At 42.0% G+C, this 18,165-nt stretch overlaps 1 protein-coding gene across 3 annotated transcripts in view; it reads left to right on the top strand.

Moving 5' to 3' along the window:
- Positions 1–18,165, top strand: part of pcsk5b (proprotein convertase subtilisin/kexin type 5b) — a 293,223-nt gene that overhangs the window by 19,936 nt on the left and 255,122 nt on the right. For all 3 annotated transcript variants that reach the window (XM_052019395.1, XM_052019394.1, XM_052019393.1), the window contains exon 2: positions 3,623–3,727. In XM_052019395.1, coding sequence (XP_051875355.1) covers positions 3,623–3,727 — 105 coding nt within the window. The remainder of the gene's footprint in view (positions 1–3,622; positions 3,728–18,165) is intronic.

Raw genomic sequence — 18,165 nt, 5'->3', positions numbered from 1 at the left:
ATCCTTCCTTACTGCAACACTGGAGGAGGCCATTCAGCCTATCAAGTCCATGTCTTTCTCCCAGCAGAGCGATCCCATCGGCCCCATTCATTTCTTATTTCCCTTACCCTGATTCTTATTCTCTCTCACTCATCACTTCTCCAATGATTTTGTTACTTACCCACACTAAGGGCTAACTTACAATAACCAAGTAATCTGCCAACATTGGGATTCATGATGAAACTGGGATAGCCACTGGAATTCTTCACAGTTACTGGAAGAATGTGCAAACTCCACACAGACAGACCAAGGTCAAGATCAAACCTAGATCCCTGGAGCTGTGAGGCAGCACTGACAGCTGCATCACCTTGTCACTCTTGTGAAAATGCTCCCAAAGTACAGTTGCATATGGATTTCCATGATTTAAACCTGGCTTTGAAGAAATGGTGACTACACTTCCAAATTGGGATAATGTGCAGGTTGGAGAAGTGTTGCCATGAGCCAGCTGGACAAGGGCTTGTTCTTGGTGGTAGAGATGGCAGGTTTGGGAGGTGCTTTGGAATAACCTAGGCATGAAGCTGTCGTGCATTTTGTAGATTGCACAACCTTCAGCCTCAGTGCCATGGAGCTTCTTGTGGATGTTTGAGCCTTTCTAGAAATCAGTGCTAAGAGTGCATTGGGATGGCTTCATTCATCTAAGTTCCCCAGAGTTTGGTGACAAGTAGTCATTTGTAGGAGGATGGTAGCAAGCTTAATTGAGTAACTTCCAGTCGTGAAGAGCTGGATGAGAAAGATAAGATAAATCTTTATTAGTCACATGCACATCGAAACACACAGTGAAATGCATCTTTTTGCGTAGAGTGACCTGAGGGCTGCCTGCAAGTGTCACCATGCTTTCAGCGCCAACATAGCATGCCCACAACTTCCTAACCCGTACGCCTTTGGAATATGGAAGGAAACCGGAGCACCTGGAGGAAACCCACACAGACATGGGGAGAACATACAAGCTCCTTACAGACAGCGGCCGGATTTGAACCCTGGTCACTGGCACTGTAAAATGTTATGCTAACCGCTACACTACTGTGCCTTTTTGATGTGCCTGCACTTTTTTGATTTTCTATGCAGTGTTTATTGTGAAATCCAGTGGAAATAACAGTGAGCAGGAGCGTCTTTGGGTCCAGTAGAACTAGCGTGACTTGCTTTGTTTTTTTTTGTGTATTATTACCAAATAGATTGAATTCCTCATTCGTGCTGTACATCAAATGAAATCTAAATTACTGTCTGATTTAGATGTAAAGTGACAAACTTAACTATCCACACAGTTGGATTTGATAATTGCTTCAGGATCAGTGGAGGGTGTTGCAGCATTGCCTCTCATTTTTGTGGATCATGCATTGAATAGTTATACATGTTCCGCAGCCTGTTCTGGCGACTACAGTCACATACTGGAATTTTTAACCTTTTTCATTTGTGCTTCAAGTATCTGTATTTTCCATGGTTTGTGTGGAAGTGGCCATGATCCTCACAGAAGATTAAAACCAGATATCCTCTGTCCCCTTGACAATTTGGTTATCAAATTAAATTTTTAAAAAAATTTTATTTACAGCATGGTAACAGGCCCTTCCGGCCCGATGAGTCCTCGCCGCCCATTTTAAACCCAAATTGACCTACCCGTACGTCTTTTAGAATGTGGGAGGAAACCAGGGCACCCGGAGGAAACCCACGCAGACACGGGAGAACGTACAAATTCCTTACAGACAGCAACGGGAATCGAACCCCGATCGCTGGCGCTGTAATAGCATCGTGCTAACCGCTAGGCTACCGTGCCGCTTGAGAACTGTCAGTTGTCCAAACTTAAGGTTTGAATTAATTTTTTTTTGAGGGTAAGGTTACAGGTCCATAACACGAATACGACTTTGGGTAATGTTGAGGGATGTTTTGAGGTTCTTTCTTTTCCTGAAGAGCTTGGGTATCAAAGCAAATGGCTGGGGGAACTGTGTATGACATCACTGACAAGGTGTTGAAGTCAACTTGAGGTGTCAATGGTAGTGTTTGGTTGGAAATTTAATCTGGCTACCCCAATACATGTTAGTGTACAGTACTTGACTATAGAGTAGATTGGGTCTATTCTTTCTTTTCTGAAACAGTGTTGAGGCTCATCTTTGTCTTGGTGGCTTCCTTCAGGTGGTTGTGAAAAATTAGCTTCACTCCAAGCTGTGTTGAGGTGGATTGTAACAGAATTCTTCTGATTTTGGGATGGAATGCAGTGACATTGGTTTTGCTTGGATGTGACCTGAGCTGCTTTTCCCAAATGTATGTAACATTGTGTTGCCGGGGCAGGGTGATTCCCATACACAGATTTGCGTGACTCTGCTGGCTCATTTCATGAATAGACAAGGCTTTGTAGACATTTATCCACTTGGCAGTGTGAACTTGAACCAAGGCAAGCTAACTAGATCACCCAAATAGACAGTCACCCACTGCTTCCCATTGTCCATAACAGATGTTTGCTGTATGATCACTTACTTTCAGTATCAGACTTTAAAGTGATATTGTGTCATAGTTTGATGACTAATAGCTCAATAAAGTCTTGGTCTTCTACTAGAAGCCGTTTTTTTTTTGTGCTTTGCAAGGGTCAAACCTGTGTCGTTACAACTGATTTTTTTTACATTGGGATCCTTCATGTTGTTTGCAGATCACCAATGCAACAAAGGGTTAATTTGCCATCTGATTTTAAAATATACCAAAAGGTTTGATTTGTTCAAAGAAGCAACTTGTGGTTTCTGGGGTTGTAAGTTTAATTATACCAATGAGTATCATCTCCCACTTTGGTTTCACAACATACAAGTTCGTGATAGTAACCCTGATTCTAACATATTTACAGATGCATGTTTTGACTGATATTTGGAAATGTTAGTAAGGTCTGGGTTCTGTTGCCAGCAAGCAGAGAAGAAAGTTCCATTCTGCTTTGGATCAAAGACGATCATACAGATCTTCCATCATCATAATACTTGCAGTAAATGCTTCAAAAATCATGTAGTGTGGTACCATTTAGTCAGCAACTTGTAGGTCTGAAATTGGCTCACCTGGGGGCACTGACTTTGACCTTTATGAATTAGGATTTTGGTACCTACTAGTAGGATTCAGCATTCCTATTTTACATGCAGTGGAGTCGGTGAATTCTTTAATGTGATGTTTACGTTTCGCACCAGTTTTTACAAATCTTTGTAGAGTATTTCTTGCCTGTAAGCAAATGATTCTTGTTCAAGTTAATATTTGTAAACTGCCACATCTAATAGTGAGGATGACAATTGGTAATATCACAGAAACCTGCACGGTTTTATTTCTGGGGTTGCTTATGACTCTTTAAATATGTTGTATAGAGACAGCAAAGAACTCCTGCCATGAAGGTTTTGTCAATAGTACTTGAAAGGATGATCTTCAAAACCAAATGAACTCATGAAAGGTTAATGGTGCATTTTGTATCAAGTTGCTTTTTCTTTCTACGAAAGACGATCCTGAAGGTCAGAGTAACATCTGAGATCTTCTAGATTAAATTAAATTGAATAATTTATGCAAGACAGACAAAAGGAAGGGAGTTTTAATGGAAACTTAATTAAACTCTTTTCTTTTCCTTTTCCAGATTGGGTCCTTGAAAGACTACTACCACTTTTATCATAGTAGGACAATGAAGCGGTCAACAATTTCTAGTAGAGGAACACACAACTTCATCTCAATGGAACCAAAGGTGTGCAGATATTGGTATTCTTCTTTCAATTATTTGTTATTTCAATAAAAGTGAAAACTTTAGTCATGAAGATTTGTTTAATAATTAATTTGTAATGTCGTGCAAGGATATGTTCTGAGATTGTGGCAAATTTGAAAGAGTTGATGCACGTTATTTGGTAACTGAAAGGGAACAATGTTGAGGTCTTGTTTTGGGAGTGTGTATTAGATACGAAGAATAGAGTGATCACCATACACTATGAAACATTCAATAACCATAATTAAAGTGACATTGAAAACTGGACCAAAGAATTGCAAAGCTCTCGAAGGGCTCACACTATAATGTCTGGTCTGAAGTAATGGGGTAGAGTTCGCAAATTTGTAGTTTTTCACCAGATTGAGGCGCAAAGACTAGTGCAGTCCAAAACTCAACCAATTCAGAACAAGAAAGCTCACCAAATGTAACTCAATACTAAATTTTTTTTTTAGCAGCGTAGTAGTATATTGAAAAAGGTGATGCTGGCTCTTTAAATATTATGGAAGACTCCTAATCCAAGATATTATTAATTATGGTAGCCATGAACACAAGTGAAAGTACATGTGATATTGGATATATTCACTGCAGAGACCAATCCTGGAGTCGTCAGCATACTTCTAGAAATTAGTACTAGAAAGACACAGAACTATTAGCTTGTACCAGAGTGAGGGTAAAATTATCGATACTTTGAAATTGTCATTTAATTCCATAAAAATAATTGTCAAATTTGACTCTTTAATTGAAGGACATTATTCCTGACTATTTAATTACATAAATTAAAAATCAATTAAGTCTAAATTAAACTTAAAACTGAGAAAACTGGCATCAGCTTTGGGATAACAACTCAAACCTTTCGATCAGGATCTGTATCCAATTAAGTATTAGGAAAATAGTACAGACCCAAATTTGGGGACATTGTCCAATAACACGTCAGAGAATGGGCATATATTTGGTTTTCTTTTGAATGAACTATTAGCAGACACCAGGCATCAATCAGATTTATTTTCCAGTTAACCATCAGAATACCAAAGCAGATCAAAAATCAGGATATGAGCTAGTTAACTCTAAGAAATACAAGATTATGCTCTGTGTTTCACACTTGCCATTCGTTTGTTTGTAACTCCCATCTCATGCCTTTCTCAGTTCTTTGCACCTAGGAATTAATGATCAGCAGTGTTCTGCCTAGGTTTCAGAGCCACACACTTTGCAAATGCTAGGAAGATGTGAAAACTGAATGAGTGCCACTACTTAATTGCACCCAGTTTCACAGCATGAAAAAGAAGTTTAAATGTTTTTATTGAAAGATTACCTTCACCCAGGTAATTTCAGTAACATTTGGAAACCACACTGCATAGTCGAATGTCACAGGCCATTCATATGATTCACTTGTCAGGTACAAGTCAAGGTCCTATTAAGGTTATAGAATATGGAACATTTTGCAAGGTCTTTAAGCAACATCATCACAGGACTCCAGTTCGAGAGTTACTTAAAGTTAATGAAAATCAAAAAAACTGCAGATGCTGGAAAGGCTTATCAGATCAGATGGCATCTGCAAAAAGGGAAACGGAGGTTAATATTTGAGGATGAAGACTCCATCTTTGTAGTATGTAATCACTTGACAAGACTCTCCACACAAATGCCTCTAAGGACTTACTTCCTGAACCATGGCTTTCACTCTACCAAGCTTTACAGAGCCCTTGACTGCATTTCATCTAGTTCCTGTGCCTAATATCCAACCCCCCTCCCCAACCCCAAGATGGTGCAAGGATAAAGTTCTGGTCTTCACATGTCCCATCCAGTCTTGGCATTCAACACATCATCCTTTGCAACTTCCATCACCTTCAATGTGATCTCCACCACAAGACTCCTCTTCCCCTCCCTCCCCCTTTTCAGCATTCCACAAGGGCCTTTCCCTTCTTGACCCCCTGATCTACTCTTCCATCTCCAACTGTTCCCCATCCTGCGGCGCTTTCCCATGCAGCTGCAAGAATGTGACTCTTACCCTTTCATTTTTCCCCTTTCACCATCCAGGGACCCAAACAGCCCTTCCAGGTGAAGTAGTGGTTCATTTGTGCTACTTCCAATCTTATGTACTGCATTTGATGTTCATAATATAGTCTCCACTACTTTGGGGGAATCAATGCAGATTGGATGACTGGTTTGTGGAGCACCTATGTTCATGCCATAGGGGTGTCCATGAGTTTCCTGTTTCCTGCCACTTTAATTGACTATCCCACTGTCAATTTGACCTATTTGCCTGTGGCACTGTTTTAACTTAGCCCAATGTAAGCTTGAGGAAGAGTACCCCATCTTCCCTCTGTTCAAATTGTAGTCCTTGAGACTCGATATCCAATTTTAGAACTGCAGGTAACTCGTGCTCTTGGGCTGTATCGGAACTAGTCACTTCTGCTGTAGGTTATCCATCTGCAATATTGGCTCAGATTTTCTCACTCCAAGACCTGACCTGGGCATTTCCTGCAGCTCTGCATTTTACAGCTTTTGCTTTGTTTTTGTGTTCCTGCTCTCAGAACACCTTTGTTAAACTGTCAACCAGATCATTTCAAATATGACTGCTCCCCACAGAAGCAGCCCGAGCCTTGCCCTGCCAGAAATATTTCCTTTATCCTATCCATTCGTTCCTCCTCCAACCTGTCTGCAACTTGTTTTCTCTCTTCCTCCTGTTCTGATGAAGGGGCTTTGATTTGTCACATTAACCCTTTTTCTGCTTTTCTCTTTCAATGGGCATTCTCTGACCTGCGTGTTTGCAGTATTTTCTGTTCTTATTTTGGGTTTCCAGCATCTGCAGTTTTCTTTCTTTCAAATAATATTACCTAAATGATTCCAACTCTTGATCAAAGGTAATTAATGAGGGGAATTAACTCTACCAGCCAAAAAGGAGAGTGCACATGTTTTTCATTGATGCAGTTTCAAGTTGTGGGCAGTGTAAAATAGTACATAGCAAAATAATTAATTTAGAATATTTTCCTCCAAATAATTTGATATTTTTGTCTGTTTAATTACATATTTGACCCTGTATTCTGCAATTTTACTTTGCTGTGCTGAAGTAACAGGCCCTCTGCTATTTTGGTGTTCTGAGATGTATTGAATATCAGTTCCTGTGTTTACTGCTGTAGGTGGAAGGAATAAACACCTCTGCCTGATTAGATGTTAAGTGGCTTTACCAACTGTAGACAGTTTGTGTATTTAATCTCAGTACAACGTCAGGCAGTGGATTTAATCAGTGAGCAGTTTGGGATCTTTTGTTTGGTCTCAGATGGACAGGAAAAAGAATAACTACATACTGTAATTATTCTTCATAAAGACCTGGACCGATTTTGCTTAGAATGCCTGCTCACTGTATTAGAGGTAGAGTTAGCAGCCTTAAAAACTTCTTTTCAAAACGTAGAACCCCAATATCACCTGACATTTTTTAAAAAAAATGTTACATTAGTTTGCATATTTTCCAATATAGACTCAATTTGGTCACAGTTGACTTTACAACAGAGGGGCCATAATTTTCTCCCCACAAGAAGGGCAGAGAGACTGGTTTGATTCTCGTCCCCACGCCTGGGTTCAGAGGCCAAAGGTCCAGCTTGCCGTCAACCCCAGATGTACTGTAAAAGGGATGGATGATAATGAAATGGGGACTGATGGTCCCTCTTTTTACAGTACATCTGTGTTTTGCAAATGTACTGAAGTTATATTTTCCTTTTAGCAATATCTTCCTGTGGATGCAATGCAGAATCCTGTGTAAACAGGGTCTGCAATGTATGACGTCTGTTTGGTTACCTATGCATTCGTCAAGTAGAATGGTGACATTCTACATCTGACTTCTTTGCTCCACAAATGGTGACTCGCTAAACAAAGCCTCTAAATAAGTGTTTTTTTATGGTTGATTACAGTTAATCTGGTGAGCATTTCTGAAATTGTGGCTCTCTTAATTATGTTTTAAAATTATGATTCTTGATGTATAAATAACTTGGATATTATTGCCTAGAAATTGGACCATGTGGTGCTGTTTTTAAGTACTGTATGTTTGAAAATTAATGAAGGGAGATTTGATGCTGAACCTAGGAAAGATTGGTGTCCAAAAATTGGTCCAAGAGGTAGATTTTCAGAGGGTTTGAAAGGAGCACGGATAATTGGAGACGTGGAAAGAATTCTGTGCAGAGAGTGGTTGCTTCAGAAGGGGTGGAGTTCATAGTGAAATAGTTCATGCAGAGGCAAAGACAGTGATGATCTTAATGTTTACCTGGATGAAGCGACGGCTTACCCAGAACTGGATGTCTGCCAAGCCTTCCATCGCGGTGATGGATGGGTCACAGATTTGAGAATGTAAATCTGATTGGGAAAGACTGGCTGATCCAACTGGTCTGGAGTTCACCTCATGATAGCTGCAGCATTGTATCTAATGATAGCCACCCCACCCCTCCCCTCTGGTCATCCAAAGCAAAACACAGCCAACTAAATAGGTGGGGGAAGAAAAATTCTTGAGAAATTCATCACCCTGATGTGATCAGAATGTTTTGATAAGATCACGTGGGCTGTTATCTGCTTTTTTTAAAAAAAAACACTAGGCGTTTCTAGTAGGTGGGCATATGTAGGTCTTGAAGCTGACCTCCCAGCTTTACGTGCCTCCTAGAGGAGAATGGAGAAGGATTCAGATGAATCCTGGGTGTTTGGAGGTGGAGAGGAAGCCATTACTGTAGATAGAGATTTGGTTAAATGAAAGTCAGCAAAGATAATACCAAGAGATTTGTACAACAGAAGAACAAAATTATCAGTAAGAGTACATCAGTACAAACACAGTATATTCATGGGTATTTTATACTTCAACTCCATTTGCTAGCTTTTTGTACCATATCTCAATGCTTTTACTTAGAAACAAAATCTGATGCACATCATAAATTTCTATGCCCCCTTTTTTTAAATGTAGTAAAACACTGGAAAAAGCTTTGAATGTTATCAAATGAGTGCCCTAGGTTTCATGTGATTTAAAATAAATTGGGTCAAAGAGGCAGATTTCAGGGAATGTGTTAAAGGAGCAAAAAGGCTGTCCTAAAACTTCCAACTGATCAATGTGCACAAACAATTTCCAGGTTACCATTAAACTTTGCAGAAAGAGTGCTTATTGATAATTGCCTGACTGTAATTTTAAGAATGTGCTTTTATTCTGAATTCCCCACCAGAAGAAGAATCTGTCTTTCACTGCGACCCATTCACCACCCTCTCTCAATGCTCAATCTTGCTCAAAGTCCAAAGTAACTAATTGGGTATTTTTGTTGCCAGAAAAGCAGATTTATCGCCTGCAGTTTTAAAGGCAGCAATTTCTGCTGTTGGCCTCGGGCACAATGCTTGTTTAGAGGAGAGTATAGAACTTTGGAAAACAAAATTCATACTGATTAATTTTGTGTACTTTTGGGTATTTGCTGAAATTAACTTGACTTGAGTTGATCAAAATCTCAATGTAGATCCCAGCTGAAAAGAACCTTTCCAGTTGAATGTTTGGAATTGACATGATCAATTTACACTGACTAGATTGGTACAACTTCTGACATTGGATGCTTTTGTTTTGAAAGTGAGTTTGTTTGTGCCATTGTTGGATACGTGTACATCCTAATTCTAGCAAATCCATGTGTTTTGCCTGCAGTAAAACAGGGGACTCTCGGTGGATGATTTGCTTGTTTTCTTCTAGAGTTCCAGACAACTGGAGAAACTAAGCAGAAACAAGCATTTAGTTATGATGCTATAATGATTTTTTGAGTCCGGCTTGAAGAGCTTTCAGCTGTTTAAGGCTGCAGTTAGCTGAGGGATGGAGGGAGCAGACAAGAATGAATGAAGTGACACAACTGTGAGGGAGATTCAGCTCTTTTAAAAGCTGAATTCAGTGTTGCTGGTGAGACCTGATGTGAGCTCTACAGGAAGATGGAAGTTCAGTGTATGACCCCATAGTAGAAATACAGATAAAATCATGACACAATGCCATAACAAGCCAAAAATACTGCATGTTCCATTGATCTTGCACTAACTTACATTCTTCAAATGTTCCCTTTGTAGTGGTTGTTACCGCGGAATAAAACAAGACTCTACTCGGAGGATTGCCAAACAGAACTGGTTTATTTTCCCGCCTTGCGCGGGCCCTTTAAGGGAGAATGTTCCCACCCAAAACAACCGGCAATGACGCAAGTCCTACATCATCAGGACTTTCCCGCGCGCGGGTTCTCCCCGTCACTTGGAAAGACGAGGCCCGCCGCCATCTTGGGCCTCGTCGCTCCGACGCCACGCGACCCGACCGCCGAGCCGGTTCGCCCGACTAGACGGTGAGTCGCCACACAACCACCCCCCACCCCCCCCCCCCCCAGAACCGGCGAGACAGTCCCCAAGGCCCGTGGGCGGTGCCAGCTGCCACTTAGGGGGGCGGCCTCTGCGTCACGGCGTGGCAACCTCGACAGGCTGTTGCAGATCCAAATGGGCCGGTTTGAGGCGGTCCGCCGTGAAAACTTGTTCCCTGCCTCCAATGTCCAAAATAAAAGTGGATCCGTTATTCCATATGACTCGGAACGGTCCCTCATATGGTCGTTGCAATGGCGCCCGAGGTGTGCCCCTGCGAACGAAAACAAACTTACAGTCCCGTAGTTCCTTGGGCTGGCAGGATGGGGCTTGACCGTGCCGTGAGGTGGGAATCGGGGCCAAGGCGCCAAGCTTCTCGTGCAGTCTTTGTAGGACTGCTGGGGGTTGTTCCCCTTGGTCCCGAAGGGCAGGTATGAAATCCCCGGGGACAACTAGTGGCGCCCCGTATACAAGCTCAGCTGACGAAGTGCGGAGGTCTTCTTTGGGGGCAGTGCGTATGCCGAGCAGGACCCAAGGCAGCTCGTCAACCCAGTTAGGACCCTTCAGGCGGGCCATCAAGGCCAATTTCAGATGGCAGTGAAAACGTTCCACCAACCCGTTTGATTGAGGATGGTAGGCCGTGGTGGTGTGCAGCTGCGTCCCTAGCAGGTTCGCTAATGCAGCCCAGAGACTGGAAGTGAATTGGGTGCCTCTGTCTGAAGTGATGTGGGCTGGAACACCAAAACGTGAGACCCAAGTTGTGAGCAGCGCCCGGGCGCAGGAATCAGTGGTGATGTCAGTCAGGGGGGTTGCCTCAGGCCACCTCGTGAACCGGTCCACGATGGTAAGGAGGTACCGGGCTCCTCTTGAAACCGGCAGAGGGCCCACGAGGTCGACGTGTATGTGGTCGAACCTCCTACGGGTAGGCTCGAACTGCTGTGGTGGGACCTTGGTGTGTCGCTGGATTTTTGACGTCTGGCAGTGCGGACAAGTCCTGGCCCACTCACTGACCTGTTTGCGCAGGCCATGCCAGACAAACTTGCTGGCGACCAGTCGGACAGTAGATCTGATGGACGGGTGCGCCAACCCATGTACCGAGTCAAAAACGCGTCTCCGCCAGGCTGCAGGGACAATAGGGCGGGGCTGACCAGTCGCAACGTCGCAAAGTAGGGTCCGCTGACCTGGACCAACCAAGAAATCTCGGAGCTGCAGACCCGAGACTGCGGTTCTCTAGCTGGGCAGTTCGTCGTCGGCTTGCTGTGCGTCAGCTAGGGCCGTGTAGTCGACACCCAAGGATAGGTTGTGGATGGTTGGTCTGGAAAGTGCATCAGCAACGACATTATCCTTTCCGGAGACATGTTGGATGTCAGTTGTGAATTCGGAAATGTAGGATAAATGTCTCTGCTGACAAGCTGACCAGGGATTGGAGACTTTGGAGAAGGCAAAGGACAGAGGCTTATGATCGGTGAAAGGCCTGCCTTCTAGAAAGTATCGGAAATGCCGGGCCGCCAGATACAGCGCTAGAAGTTCCCGATCAAAAGCGCTGTACTTCAGTTCGGGCGGTCTAAGGTGCTTGCTGAAAAATGCCAAGGGTTGCCAGCGGCCTTTGAGTAGCTGTTCCAGTACCCCACCCACCGCGGTGTTGGATGCGTCTACCGTGAGGGCAGTCGGGACGTCAGTCCTGGGGTGTACCAGCATCGTGGCGTCTGCCAGGGCGTCTTTGGCCTTAACGAAAGCAGCCGCAGCCTCGTCAGTCCAGGTGATGTCCTTGCCCTTACCAGCCAGCAGCGAGAACAGAGGGCACATGATACGGGCTGCTGGAGGGATGAAACGATGGTAAAAGTTGACTATCCCAAGGAATTCCTGTAGGCCTTTGACTGTGTCGGGGCGGGCAAAATGGCGGATAGCATCCACCTTGGCGGGTAGGGGTGTTGCCCTGTCGCTGGTGATTTTGTGGCCGAGGAAATCGATAGAGTCAAGTCCGAATTGGCACTTGGACGGGTTGATCGTGAGGCCGAAATCGCGGAGGCGGGAATACAGCTGGCGGAGGTGGGAAAGGTGTTCCTGGCGGTTACGGCTGGCAATCAGTATGTCGTCCATTTCGCGGGTCCAAAAGCCGTTTGGACCGTCGGGGTCACCAATGTAGCGGTTGCTACCGCAGAATAAAACAAGACTCTACTCGGAGGATTGCCAAACAGAACTGGTTTATTTTCCTGCCTTGCACGGGCCCTTTAAGGGAGAATGTTCCCGCCCAAAACAACCGGCAATGACGTAAGTCCTGCGTCATCAGGACTTTCCCCCGCGCGGGTTCTCCCCGTCGCTCGGAAAGACGAGGCCCGCCGCCATCTTGGGCCTCGTCGCTCCGACGCCGCGCGACCCGACTGCCGAGCCGGTTCGCCCGACTAGACGGTGAGTTGCCACACCTTGTACGAAGCGACCATGAAGGCATTAGACTGGTTACATCATTTGTAAATTGTAAAACTGTGGCTTTTCATATTTGTACTTGATGGTCTGAAGCTGTTCTTCTTGTATCAGTAAATGGTATATCACAGTTGTCAAAACTGTAGGCAAAAATTTGTAGACAAAATTATTGAATAACGATACAAAAAATCAGCTGAGTATCAGATAAATGTAGTAAGATTTAATATGTAGTGATTATATCAAATACAAGGATGTGAAATATTCATTGCTTAAACTAAGCCTCTCTTGGCTCTGGTTGTAGTATAACATGTGTATATTGACTGCCAAGAATCTGGCAGGAAGTCTACTGGCCTGGTCTTTAAAACAGTTCAAGCCAGCAAGTTCATTAATCAAAACTCCCTGGTACTCTTATGTGGTCTAAGCTACAGCGGTTGCTGTAGATGCTCGTTCCTCTGGACTATTACACATTTCCTTAAGCAAGTGAATCGTACTTATGCAAATATTTGGAAGGCTTTCAGTATTCTAAGAAGTACTTGTTTAGATATACTGGCTACTTTGTTCGTGGAAAAAGTTGTTTCGTAATCAAATCTTTATTGCTTCTGTTCATAGAAAATGGATTTACCCCTACACATTGGCTCTTTTTCACACCCCAACCCCCGGATCCTGAATTGAAAGATGCTGGAAATCTGAAATTAAAAACGGAAAAGGTTGAAAACAGCAGGCCACATAAACTGTGGGAAAAGAAGCAGATTCAACACTCCAGGTCAAAGACGTGGCCATCAGAACCGTGGTGGAGCAATTTCATCAGAATCTTGAAGGACTTGGGATGTTGACTCTGCTTTCCCCCACACAGATGCTGCCCGACCTGCTGAGTGTTTTGGCCTTTTTCTGTTTTTGCCTGCATTCCTGAGTACTTGATTACTCAAGTTTTCTGAACTAGTATTTCATATTCTAGAAATGTTTCAATTGTTTTTCAATATTGGAAAGATTTATTTTTATATGGTTACACTTATATAAAGAGAATGGGGCATATGTTTTGTTGCCCCAAAATTGCTGGTCTCCTGTGTCATGTTGCTCATTCTCCTTGGGAGCCTGGCTCCCAACACTTTGGTGTAATTCAGACAGTACAGGTGCTGTCTCAGAGTAGAAGGTCAGCTGGACTCGTAGTCAGACTTCCGGCTGTCAAAGGCGGCTTTGGGACCAATGAAGGTTTCTGAATGTCCTTGACACCAATAGTTATTCACCAACTCTTGGAATGTGTAAAGTAAAACTAACATTATTTAATTTTTTCATATTAAAAAATCTTATAGCAAAAATAAATTTAAATGGCTAAAAAATGACACTTAAATAACATTAAAACAAACCTACTTGTCTTTCTCCCAGTAGCCACTGTCACCCATCCATTTGAATGGGGATCTTTAAGCCCACCATAGGTTTCCCAGTCCAATATCTGGGAAGCTTCCTGAAGTGGTTTAGCAATATGTGAGTAGCTGCAACCTGAGGAGGGGGCATGGTGGAAGATGCCAGTGCCACCTTGGGTTGTTACCAGTAATGGAGCCTTGAACTTGTGTGGGAATGCTCAGGTAGGGTACTGGTATTAACACTGGATGGAAGATTCATTCTAGTGGTTTGTGCCATCAGCTTTGATGTGAGATTGATAAAGTAGAAAGGTGTCTAGTCTAAATTTTAATCTGAATTGTCTGAACGCAACAGGCTTGTATCTCTAGAGGAGCAGGGTGGAAGTCTGGACGTGGGTGGCAGCAGAGAAGGGAGAAAATGCTAGGTGGTTTGAATTTCTGACAACGACTACTGCATCATGCTGCAAGCATAAGAAGAGGCAACTTAACCCTGCTCTTTCATTTATATCCTAGCTGATCTGTGCCTCAACGTTTATGCCTGTGAAAGGTCCAAATTCCTTGATAACCTTATCTAAAAACTTAATATTCTTTCTCTTGAAACTATCATTTGTCTCACTAATCAAGTCCTTTTGGAACACAACTCTGGATTTCCATCAAAAATGGAAAGACATGGTTCTGATTTCATTTTTAAATAGCATTGCATCCATATATTTATCATTTCAAATAGCTGAGTTAAATTGCCTCAATTATCTAAATTTGAAAGTAAGACCTAGTTTATGCCAGCTATGTGCTTAAACTAAACCTTTTTATGCCCTAGTGTTATCCTTCCTGAACCCAACAGTCCAGCTGCATTTGCACAAAGCTCTGCACAACCTAAAGCAGCACATCTTTACTTTTCTATAGGAAGTCTAATTTCCTAATTGATTACTTTTGCTGTCCATTCACTTTTAATTTTGTACCTGAATACTCCAATCCCATTCCCCTCACATAGGTTCTAGTCATTTGGTATTATGAATGTGTTCGAAAGCATAATTTTAGAAAATATTATGAATACGCTAAGTGATATAACCTTTCTCCCCTGCCAACCATGCTGATTAAAGATGCTCTGATATTTGTTTTTAAATTAATGAAAGAAGAAGACACATAACATATTAACATTGTCTCTAAAAGAGAGCACGAGTTTTGCTAATGGCATACAATGTCCGGTATGCAATAAACAACCCAAGGTGCTTTATAGAGTTGTGGGGAAATTATTGAAGTGTTGGTAATTCTAAAATGAAATTACTATTGTAAATCATCCTTAAACCCATAATGACGTAGTTAAATTTCAGCTTAAATCAGATCACAGGCTGACTTTGACCCCTAGTAATTATGTTCTACACTGTGTTAAGAATTCGTGAATGATGAACAGACAGTGAGATGTAGCACAAAGGATTCCCATTAAGATGGAAGTCAACGGAAAACTCTGTCCTGCCCAGAGTCAAATGAGCATAAGAAAGTTAATGATCCCATCTCAGGACATCACTGAAAGACTTCCTCAGGGCAGTAATTTGGCCCAGGGACTTTCAGCTGCTACATCAGTTCCCGCCTTTCCATTTCACAGTGTCGATTCCTCAGAAAATGAAGCCATTCATTCTACTCCAGATAGCAAGATCCAGACAACATTACAAAAATGAATTGGTAAGTGCCAAGAATGGCCACCACAAAGAAGAGTGTCTGTCTGAAAACCTACCCTTTGCATTCAATGCCAAGTCATCTACCATCAATGTCATTAGGGCCGCCCTTTATCAGAAACTTAAATGGGCCAGCTACAAGAGCAGATCAGACTGGATATCTTCTAAGGAGTGACTCGTCTCTTGACACTCCAAAGCCTTTCCACCATTTAGAAGGCACAAGAGTGAAATGGCATACTCTCCATTTCCCTGGAAGAGTGCAGCTCCGACAACACTTGAAAAGAACAATAAGTAGTGAAAAGTAACCACCTTTACTGCATAGTGTGTCCACTTATAAAATATGCTGCAGTTACTTACCAAGTCTTACCACATGTCTTTAACCCTTAATTTTTTGCCACCTTGAACCACTGCAGATGCTAGTAATCCTAGGGCATACATCTGTTGCACTGTGCCTATGCCAATTTTGCAAGAGGTATCCAATTGGTCCCTTTCCCTATTGCCTTGCAAATTTTTCCACTCAACAACATAATGCAGAAGGACTGCAGGAAATCAACTCAAATCCAGGTATCAGAGCCAAGAGCTCAAAATGTGTATAAATTTAAATTGTCCTTATTGTATTAAGTCCCTTGCTGATATCTTGAAACACAATTGACATTCTTTGCTATTATATGTTCTTGTAACAGTGAATGTTTCATTATGCTTTCCGAAATTTGGAGTATTTTTTTAACCTTGCAGGCTGCCACTGATTATTTCCATGTGTTTAATAGAAATTAAGATCTTGTTTTAGTTTTTTTTTATTAGTCTTTATTCATTCTTTGAAAAAAGATGTGACATATATTGGTGGTGGGTTTCATTTACATAATTGTTCAAGTGGTTATCTTGTTATATTCATTTGAATAATGAATGTTTGAAGATTCCACTGAAGCTGAGAGAGATCATCACTGCAAGGTCTAATCCTGATCTCCTGAGTGATGCACTCTTCAGAAGAAATGATGTGAAATAACTTTTGGACTCTTGCTGGGTTATTCTTGTCTTCTTCATGAGAAGTCTATTTGAAACTAATTTAAATGCCACCATTCCTGTCTGTTTAATACTATTCAACAATGTTCAATAATACTAGCAGCATTCATGTCTCCTCTGGCTGAAACTTGGGATGCTGTGGTGATGACTGCCTAAAGTAATACAGGGTGAACCTTGGTGATTCATTGGCTCATTATAAACACAGCATTGCAACAACTGAAAAGGAATTCCAGCAATCCACTTTAATGCGCATTTCACGTCTGCTGAGAATGTTGTGAAAGAAATGTAGGTATAATTCTTCTGAGTCAGTTTAACTCGCTTTGTGTAGTTCCTTGACTTGCGTCCAACATTGAATTCTTGCTGTTTGCAAACTTCCTGGAAGTGTCTGATGTGATTTGTCTGCCCTTGTGTCGGGACCCACGTGATCCCTGCCATTTGTGCCCATTTAGGTTAAATTGCAGCTTCTGTAACTGATTGGCTGGGTGACAAGCCAAGGTGCAAGGGATTCCCCACTTTTTATTTTTCTCTCCTCTTCAACATTGACCACCAGCCAATGAATAAATAAGAGCCTGGCAAGTAACGTGCTGCCTTTCTTAGATTTTTTTTGAGTCTCAGTATGTCTTTCTTTCACTACTGGGAAAATCTTGAACAAGGGGACGTGGTTACAAGGTAAGGGGCCATCATTTAAAATGGAGGTGTGTAGAAATTTCGCAGAGGGTGGTGAATCTCTGGAATTCTTTACCCCAGAGGGTTGTACAGACTAGATCATGAAGTATTTGTTGGGAGGATAAATTTTTGAAAGATTGGAGAATTGAGTGCTATGGGGAAATGGTACAGAAGAGGCATTGAATCCAGCATAGTGCACACTTGAGGAATCTGGTGGTCTAGTCCTGCTTCTGTTGTGCTCTTTCAAATATGTTGAAATGCATCAATCCAGTGACTACCCAATGCAAAATTAAATGCCAGGTAGAAGAAGTTTAAGGTTTATATTGAACTTAAGTTGTTGTTTTCCTGGCAGGAATAAAACTTGAAAGTCTGTTCTAACATAGGAAGTCCAAAAGTTCTGTTTTCACTGTTGTATAGTATTACTCATTAGTGCTTCAGCCAATTAGCATTTTAAATTTGCAATTGTATGTTATGTGACCAAAGGTTCTTCAGGCATGGCTTCTCTTCTGGAGATCTTTTGAGGACTATTTTTGTTTTTGATTCTCTATTTACTTGTGTGCTGAGCCACAACTACACCTCAGTACTTGATTGAAAATACTTTTCCATAAAATATTGACCTGGAGTTCAGCAAAGTGACTGCAGATCTTCAGCACTATAATGGGGGTCCCATTAAGTGGGCAGAGCAGGCTATCTCAAAATTCGCAGATGACAAATCTAAAGAGAAAAAATTGACTATTTAAACGTTTTGCACAAAAATGAAGACTGAGAGATGCATTTAGGAGAAGTTGAAATGTCATCAGTTTTTGACATTATTTTGCAAGCATGGAATTTTGAAATAATTAGAATTGTTGAGCAGTAATTCAGGCTTAATGTTATTTAAAACTGGTAAAACCTCAAATTGGGTTTAACACCCTTTTTTAAAATTATTTATCAAATATTCTTTGTTATGTCAGTT

This window comes from Pristis pectinata, chromosome 7 (genome assembly GCF_009764475.1).
Source record: "Pristis pectinata isolate sPriPec2 chromosome 7, sPriPec2.1.pri, whole genome shotgun sequence".
Lineage (NCBI taxonomy): Eukaryota > Metazoa > Chordata > Chondrichthyes > Rhinopristiformes > Pristidae > Pristis > Pristis pectinata.
Note: the sequence above shows the minus strand (reverse complement) of the source record. Positions and strands in the feature narration are given on the sequence as shown.